A 9664-nucleotide genomic window follows, 5' to 3' on the forward strand; every position below is an offset into this window, starting at 1 on the left:
CGAACAGAACCACCAAGACAGCACCTCATCTCGATGGGTATGTCTTGTCTCACTACCTTGCGGCTCCAGAGAAGGTTTACTTGGCACATAAAATTAATCAATACAACTATCTTGGTTGGCCCTAACTTCTCCCTGTTGTATTATTTTCAGTGTCTAACCTCGCTGTGGTACTGTGGTCCCTCACCTCTCCACCCCTCTCTGATCCTTTCTCCTCCCTGCAGGGTCCATGTGGTGTTTGGCCTGGTCATCTCAGGCTTTGAGGTGATCAAGAGGATTGAGGGTCTGAAGACGGACGGAGCCAGCAGGCCGTACGCTGATGTTAGGGTTATGGACTGTGGTCAGCTCATCACTAAGTCAGCCAACGATGGTAGGGACCACACTGCCTAGTCCCTCCCTCCCACCCTCCATGGAGTGACTTGTCTGTCATTCACTCCTGTGTTATCCCGTAGCTATTTAACTAGACTGGTAGTTTGTATTGTATTTATTATGGATCCCCATTAGTTCCTGCCAAGGCAGCAGCTACTCTTCCTGGGGTTTATTATGGATCCCCATTAGTTCCTGTCAAGGCAGCAGCTACTCTTCCTGGGGTTTATTATGGATCCCCATTAGTTCCTGTCAAGGCAGCAGCTACTCTTCCTGGGGGTTATTATGGATCCCCATTAGTTCCTGTCAAGGCAGCAGCTACTCTTCCTGGGGGTTATTATGGATCCCCATTAGTTCCTGCCAAGGCAGCAGCTACTCTTCCTAGGGGTTATTATGGATCCCCATTAGTTCCTGCCAAGGCAGCAGCTACTCTTCCTGGGGGTTATTATGGATCCCCATTAGTTCCTGCCAAGGCAGCAGCTACTCTTCCTGGGGTTTATTATGGATCCCCATTAGTTCCTGCCAAGGCAGCAGCTACTCTTCCTGGGGTTTATTATGGATCCCCATTAGTTCCTGCCAAGGCAGCAGCTACTCTTCCTGGGGTTTATTATGGATCCCCATTAGTTCCTGTCAAGGCAGCAGCTACTCTTCCTGGGGTTTATTATGGATCCCCATTAGTTCCTGTCAAGGCAGCAGCTACTCTTCCTGGGGTTTATTATGGATCCCCATTAGTTCCTGCCAAGGCAGCAGCTACTCTTCCTGGGGTTTATTATGGATCCCCATTAGTTCCTGCCAAGGCAGCAGCTACTCTTCCTGGGGTTTATTATGGATCCCCATTAGTTCCTGCCAAGGCAGCAGATACTCTTCCTGGGGTTTATTATGGATCCCCATTAGTTCCTGCCAAGGCAGCAGCTACTCTTCCTGGGGTTTATTATGGATCCCCATTAGTTCCTGTTGCCAAGGCACCAGCTACTCTTCCTGGGGTTTATTATGGATCCCCATTAGTTCCTGCCAAGGCAGCAGCTACTCTTCCTGGGGTTTATTATGGATCCCCATTAGTTCCTGACAAGGCAGCAGCTACTCTTCCTGGGGTTTATTATGGATCCCCATTAGTTCCTGTCAAGGCAGCAGCTACTCTTCCTGGGGTTTATTATGGATCCCCATTGGTTCCTGCCAAGGCAGCAGCTACTCTTCCTGGGGTTTATTATGGATCCCCATTAGTTCCTGTCAAGGCAGCAGCTACTCTTCCTGGGGTTTATTATGGGTCCCCATTAGTTCCTGCTAAGGCAGCAGCTACTCTTCCTGGGGTTTATTATGGGTCCCCATTAGTTCCTGCCAAGGCAGCAGCTACTCTTCCTGGGGTTTATTATGGATCCCCATTAGTTCCTGCCAAGGCAGCAGCTACTCTTCCTAGAGTCCAGCAACATGAAGGCAGTTATTCAATTTTAAAAACAATATATTCATTACAGAATTCACAACACACTGTGTGCACTCAGGCCCCAACTCTACTACCACATATCTACAACACAAAATCCATGCATTCGTGTGTATTTAACTTTTTATTTAACTATGCAAGTCAGTTAAGAAAAAAATCTTATTTACAATGACGGCCTACCGGGGAACAGTGGGTTAACTGCCTTGTTCAGGGGCAGAACAGGAGATGTTTACCTTGTCAGCTCTGGGATTTGATCCAGCAACCTTTTGGTTACTGGCTCAACGTATGTTATCGTGTGTGTGTATGCATGTGTTTGTGTTGCTTTACAGTCCCTGCTGTTTTTTAAAATCTGATTCTACTGTGTTATCATTTGCTTGATGTGGAATAGAGTTCCATGTAGTCATGGCTCTATGTAGTACTGTGGAATAGAGTTCCATGTAGTCATGGCTCTATGTAGTACTGTGGAATAGAGTTCCATGTAGTCATGGCTCTATGTAGTACTGTGGAATAGAGTTCCATGTAGTCATGGCTCTATGTAGTACTGTGCGCCTCCCATAGTCTGTTCTGGACTTGGGGACTGTAAAGAGACCTCTGGTGGCATGTCTTGTGGGATATGCATGGGTGTCTGAGCTGTGTGTTAGTAGTTTAAACAGACCTCTGGTGGCATGTCTTATGGGGTATGTATGGATGTCTGAGCTGTGTGTTAGTAGTTTAAACAGACCTCTGGTGGCATGTCTTATGGGGTATGTATGGGTGTCTGAGCTGTGTGTTAGTAGTTTAAACAGACCTCTGGTGGCATGTCTTGTGGGGTATGTATGGGTGTCTGAGCTGTGTGCCAGTATTTTAGACAGACCTCTGGTGGCATGTCTTGTGGGGTATGTATGGGTGTCCGAGCTGTGTGCCAGTAGTTTAGACAGACAGCTTGGTGCATTCAACATGTCAATACCTCTCATAAATAAAAGTAGTGATGAAGTCCATCTCTACTCGACTTCGAGCCAGGAGAGATTGACATGCATATTATTAATATTACCTCCCTGTGTACATCTAAGGGCCAGCCGTGCTGCCCTGTTTTGAGCCAATTGCAATTTTCCTAAGTCCTTTTTTGTGGCACCTGACCACACGACTGAACAGTCGTCAAGGTGCAACAAAACTAGGGCCTGTAGGACCTGCCTTGTTGATAGTGTTGTTAAGAAGGTAGAAACTAGGACCTGTAGGACCTGCCTTGTTGATAGTGTTGTTAAGAAGGTAGAAACTAGGGCCTGTAGGACCTGCCTCGTTGATCATGTTGTTAAGAATGTAGAAACTAGGGCCTGTAGGACCTGCCTTGTTGATAGTGTTGTTAAGAAGGTAGAAACTAGGGCCTGTAGGACCTGCCTCGTTGATCATGTTGTTAAGAATGTAGAAACTAGGGCCTGTAGGACCTGCCTTGTTGATAGTGTTGTTAAGAAGGTAGAAACTAGGGCCTGTAGGACCTGCCTTGTTGATAGTGTTGTTAAGAAGGTAGAAACTAGGGCCTGTAGGACTTGCCTTGTTGATCGTGTTGTTAAGAAGGTATAAACTAGGGCCTGTAGGACCTTCCTTGTTGATAGTGTTGTTAAGAAGGTAGAAACTAGGGCCTGTAGGACCTGCCTTGTTGTTAAGAAGGTAGAAACTAGGGCCTGTAGGACCTGCCTTGTTGATAGTGTTGTTAAGAAGGTAGAAACTAGGGCCTGTAGGACCTGTCTTGTTGATAGTGTTGTTAAGAAGGTAGAACCTAGGGCCTGTAGGACCTGCCTTGTTGATAGTGTTGTTAAGAAGGTAGAAACTAGGACCTGTAGGACCTGCCTTGTTGATAGTGTTGTTAAGAAGGTAGAAACTAGGGCCTGTAGGACCTGTCTTGTTGATAGTGCTGTTAAGAAGATAGAAACTAGGGCCTGTAGGACCTGCCTTGTTGATAGTGTTGTTAAGAAGGTAGAAACTAGGGCCTGTAGGACCTTCCTTGTTGATAGTGTTGTTAAGAAGGTAGAAACTAGGGCCTGTAGGACCTTCCTTGTTGATAGTGTTGTTAAGAAGGTAGAAACTAGGGCCTGTAGGACCTGCCTTGTTGATAGTGCTGTTAAGAAGGTAGAAACTAGGGCCTGTAGGACCTGCCTTGTTGATAGTGTTGTTAAGAAGGTAGAAACTAGGGCCTGTAGGACCTGCCTTGTTGATAGTGTTGTTAAGAAGGTAGAAACTAGGGCCTGTAGGACCTGCCTTGTTGATAGTGCTGTTAAGAAGGTAGAAACTAGGGCCTGTAGGACCTGCCTTGTTGATAGTGTTGTTAAGAAGGTAGAAACTAGGGCCTGTAGGACCTGCCTTGTTGATAGTGCTGTTAAGAAGGTAGAAACTAGGGCCTGTAGGACCTGCCTTGTTGATAGTGTTGTTAAGAAGGTAGAGCAGCGCTTTATTATGGACAGACTTCTCCACATTTTAGCCTCTGTTGTATCAATATGTTTTGACCATGATAGTTTACCATCCAGGGCTACGCCAAGTAATTTAGTCAACTCATTCCCACATTATTTTTTACAAGATTTATCTGAGATTTAGTGCATGATTTGTCCCAAATACAATGGTTTAAATTGTTTATATATTTCGGACTAACTTATTCCTTGCCACCCACTCTGAAACTAACTGCAGCTCTTTGTTAAGGGTTGCAGTCATTTCAGTTGCTGTCGTAGCTGACGTGTATAGTGTTGTCATCTGCGTTCATAGAGTGGCATGTCGTTAGTAAAGATTGAAAAAAGGGGCCTAGACATTCCTGATTCTCCCTGGATTATGTTGAAAACCTTTTGTTCATAAATCAAATTGTATTTGTCAGATGAGCCGAATACAACAAGTGTAGACCTTCCCATGAAATGCTTACTTACGAGCCACTAACCAACAGTGCAGCTCAAATATAGAGTTAAGAAAATAGTTACTTTTCATTTTATACTTTAGTTTATTTAGTAACACAATAAAATAACAATACCGAGGCTATATACAGGGGGTACCGGCACTGCGTCAATGTGTGGGGTACAGGTTAGTCAAGGTAATATGTACATGTAGGTAGGGGTGGGTAAAGTGACTATGCATAGATATTATAAACAGCGAGTAGCAGCAGTGTAAAACAAAATGGAGGGGGGGGGGGTGTCAATGTAAATAGTCCAGGTAGCCATTTGATTAGTTGTCCAGCAGTTTTATGGTTTGGTGGTAGAAGCTGTTAAAGAGCCTTTTGGGCCTGGACTTGATGCTCCGGTACCGCTTGCCGTGCGATAGCAGAGAGAAAAGGTTATGACTTTGGTGACTGAAGTCTTTGACAATTTTTTGGGCCTTCCAGACTGGTAGTTGAAAACCTGCTGTTATTCTACTTATTCTACTTATACTTGTTAGTATACATACCAAGTGTTCAAGAGACATAAAGTGACATAAAACCACATCTCTATGAAGGAGAGACATAAAGTGACATAAAACCACATCCCTATGAAGGAGAGACATAAAGTGACATAAAACCACATCTCTATGAAGGAGAGACATAAAGTGACATAAAACCACATGCCTATGAAGGAGAGACATAAAGTGACATAAAACCACATCCCTATGAAAGAGAGACATAAAGTGACATAAAACCACATCCCTATGAAGGAGAGACATAAAGTGACATAAAACCACATCTCTATGAAGGAGAGACATAAAGTGACAAAACCACATCCCTATGAAGGAGAGACATAAAGTGACATAAAACCACATCCCTATGAAGGAGAGACATAAAGTGACATAAAACCACATCTCTATGAAGGAGAGACATAAAGTGACATAAAACCACATCTCTATGAAGGAGAGACATAAAGTGACATAAAACCACATCCCTATGAAGGAGAGACATAAAGTGACATAAAACCACATCCCTATGAAGGAGAGACATAAAGTGACATAAAACCACATCCCTATGAAGGAGAGACATAAAGTGACATAAAACCACATCCCTATGAAGGAGAGACATAAAGTGACATAAAACCACATCCCTATGAAGGAGAGACATAAAGTGACATAAAACCACATCTCTATGAAGGAGAGACATAAAGTGACATAAAACCACATCTCTATGAAGGAGAGACATAAAGTGACATAAAACCACATCCCTATGAAGGAGAGACATAAAGTGACATAAAACCACATCCCTATGAAGGAGAGACATAAAGTGACATAAAACCACATCCCTATGAAGGAGAGACATAAAGTGACATAAAACCACATCCCTATGAAGGAGAGACATAAAGTGACATAAAACCACATCCCTATGAAGGAGAGACATAAAGTGACATAAAACCACATCCCTATGAAGGAGAGACATAAAGTGACATAAAACCACATCCCTATGAAGGAGAGACATAAAGTGACATAAAACCACATCCCTATGAAGGAGAGACATAAAGTGACATAAAACCACATCTCTATGAAGGAGAGACATAAAGTGACATAAAACCACATCTCTATGAAGGAGAGACATAAAGTGACATAAAACCACATCCCTATGAAGGAGATACATAAAGTGACATAAAACCACATCCCTATGAAGGAGAGACATAAAGTGACATAAAACCACATCCCTATGAAGGAGAGACATAAAGTGACATAAAACCACATCCCTATGAAGGAGAGACATAAAGTGACATAAAACCACATCCCTATGAAGGAGAGACATAAAGACATAAAGTGACATAAAACCACATCCCTATGAAGGAGAGACATAAAGTGACATAAAACCACATCCCTATGAAGGAGAGACATAAAGTGACATAAAACCACATCCCTATGAAGGAGAGACATAAAGTGACATAAAACCACATCCCTATGAAGGAGAGACATAAAGTGACATAAAACCACATCTCTATGAAGGAGAGACATAAAGTGACATAAAACCACATCCCTATGAAGGAGAGACATAAAGTGACATAAAACCACATCCCTATGAAGGAGAGACATAAAGTGACATAAAACCACATCCCTATGAAGGAGAGACATTCCAATCATTTTAAGGTCTAATGCTACTCCGGATATATAGATGGTCATGGTCAGTCAAATAGCTGCAAGGACTTTCAGATGTTAATCCCAGATTCCAAATACAGCATTATTGTTGTTGTTCAAACCACTGAGTAGAGAGCCGCCTTTTTTCTCTGTTCCCTTTATATCGCACTACTTTTGACAAGGGGTCGTAGGGTAGTGCTGTGCTGCTCGTTGTCTCAGTGAATCTGGGTCATATTTTTCAGCTCATACAGAGGCTGTGCTGCTCGTTGTCTCAGTGAATCTGGGTCATATTTTTCAGCTCATACAGAGGCTGTGCTGCTCGTTGTCTCAGTGAATCTGGGTCATATTTTTCAGCTCATACAGAGGCTGTGCTGCTCGTTGTCTCAGTGAATCTGGGTCATATTTTACAGCTCATACAGAGGATCACATTTTGATGCTGGTGGTGTTTCTAACAGGCTGTTGGTGCTGGGTGGGCGGTAACCTGCTCTCTATTCAGTCAGGCTCAGTGATGTGATCGCTGTGGAGTTAACAGCTGTCCTTCTGTTATCAGACGGACAGGGCGGCCAGACGGACAGGACGGCCAGACGGACAGGGCGGCCAGACGGATAGGACTGCCAGACGGATAGGACACTTTAGTGCCGATCCGATATGTATTGAGACTTGATACTGTGGTTTTATTGCGATTCGATGTTCCAAACATAAACATATTACTCTTAACTTTTGTGAAGCATCACAGCACAGTTGAAAAAATCTATGGTAAATCGAAATCAAAACTGGATGGTGTTCGGAGATAATGGGAGGGGTTGAGGGTAGCTGAAGGATGGGACTGGATGGTGTTCAGAGATAATGGGAGGGGTTGAGGGTATCTGAAGGATGGGACTGGATGGTGTTCAGAGATAATGGGAGGGGTTGAGGGTAGCTGAAGGATGGGACTGGATGGTGTTCAGAGATAATGGGAGGGGTTGAGGGTAGCTGAAGGATGGGACTGGATGGTGTTCGGAGATAATGGGAGGGGTTGAGGGTAGCTGAAGGATGGGACTGGATGGTGTTCAGAGATAATGGGAGGGGTTGAGGGTATCTGAAGGATGGGACTGGATGGTGTTCAGAGATAATGGGAGGGGTTGAGGGTAGCTGAAGGATGGGACTGGATGGTGTTCAGAGATAATGGGAGGGGTTGAGGGTAGCTGAAGGATGGGACTGGATGGTGTTCGGAGATAATGGGAGGGGTTGAGGGTAGCTGAAGGATGGGACTGGATGGTGTTCAGAGATAATGGGAGGGGTTGAGGGTATCTGAAGGATGGGACTGGATGGTGTTCAGAGATAATGGGAGGGGTTGAGGGTAGCTGAAGGATGGGACTGGATGGTGTTCGGAGATAATGGGAGGGGTTGAGGGTAGCTGAAGGATGGGACTGGATGGTGTTCGGAGATAATGGGAGGGGTTGAGGGTAGCTGAAGGATGGGACTGGATGGTGTTCGGAGATAATGGGAGGGGTTGAGGGTAGCTGAAGGATGGGACTGGATGGTGTTCAGAGATAATGGGAGATAATGGGAGGGGTGGGACTAAAAACAAACAAAAGATATCTATCGTAAAATAGTGTCCATAAAATGGAAGTATAAGCCTAAGTGGTAGTGTTCACTAGTTTCCTCCAATGAGGGGAGGGATGGTAGGAGGAAATCATAAAGAAACGGAACCTTTGGATTCAGGATTCAGACAGACTTTTCCACATTTTGTTAGTTACAGCCTTATTCTAAAAGGGATTTCCTCAATCTACACAATACCTCATAATGACAACGCGAAAACAGGTTTTTAGAAATAAAAACACAAATACCGAATACATAAGTATTCTGACCCTTTGCTATGAGACTTGAAATTGAGCTCAGGTGCATCCTGTTTCCATTGATCTTTGAGATGTTTGTACAATTTGATTGGAGTCCATCTGATTTGGAAAGGCACACACCTGTCTATACAAGTTCCCACAGTTGACTCTGCATTTACTCAACAAAGCACTGAGTACATGGTCAGAATACTTATGTAAATGTGATATTTCATTTTTTTTTTACATTATCAAAAAAAATCAAACCTGTTTTTGCTTTGTCATTCTGGGGCATTGTGTTAGGGTTAGGGATTAGGGATCATTGTGTGTAGATTGATGAGAAAAACAACAATTAAGTTAATTTTAGAATAAGGCTGTAACCTAACAATATGTGAAAAAAAGTCACCTTTATTTAACCAGGTGGGCCAGGTGAGAACACCTTTATTTAACCAGGTGGCCAGTTGAGAACACCTTTATTTAACCAGGTAGGCCAGTTGAGAACACCTTTATTTAACCAGGTGGCCAGTTGAGAACACCTTTATTTAACCAGGTAGGCTAGTTGAGAACACCTTTATTTAACCAGGTAGGCCAGTTGAGAACACCTTTATTTAACCAGGTAGGCCAGTTGAGAACACCTTTATTTAACCAGGTGGCCAGTTGAGAACACCTTTATTTAACCAGGTAGGCCAGTTGAGAACACCTTTATTTAACCAGGTAGGCCAGTTGAGAACACCTTTATTTAACCAGGTAGGCTAGTTGAGAACACCTTTATTTAACCAGGTAGGCCAGTTGAGAACACCTTTATTTAACCAGGTAGGCCAGTTGAGAACACCTTTATTTAACCAGGTAGGCCAGTTGAGAACACCTTTATTTAACCAGGTAGGCCAGTTGAGAACACCTTTATTTAACCAGGTAGGCCAGTTGAGAACACCTTTATTTAACCAGGTAGGCTAGTAGAGAACACCTTTATTTAACCAGGAAGGCCAGTTGAGAACACCTTTATTTAACCAGGTAGGCTAGTTGAGAACAC

The 9664-nt window shown here is 43.6% G+C and overlaps 1 protein-coding gene across 6 annotated transcripts in view; it reads left to right on the forward strand.

Annotated features, from left to right (window-relative positions):
* The window catches only part of nktr (natural killer cell triggering receptor), a 102930-nt gene that overhangs the window by 55654 nt on the left and 37612 nt on the right, over positions 1-9664 (forward strand). For all 6 annotated transcript variants that reach the window (XM_052516243.1, XM_052516244.1, XM_052516242.1 and 3 more), the window contains 2 exons: positions 8-37; positions 222-367. In XM_052516243.1, coding sequence (XP_052372203.1) covers positions 8-37; positions 222-367 — 176 coding nt within the window. The remainder of the gene's footprint in view (positions 1-7; positions 38-221; positions 368-9664) is intronic.

The sequence above is a fragment of the Oncorhynchus keta genome, unplaced genomic scaffold, assembly GCF_023373465.1.
Source record: "Oncorhynchus keta strain PuntledgeMale-10-30-2019 unplaced genomic scaffold, Oket_V2 Un_scaffold_4195_pilon_pilon, whole genome shotgun sequence".
NCBI lineage: Eukaryota > Metazoa > Chordata > Actinopteri > Salmoniformes > Salmonidae > Oncorhynchus > Oncorhynchus keta.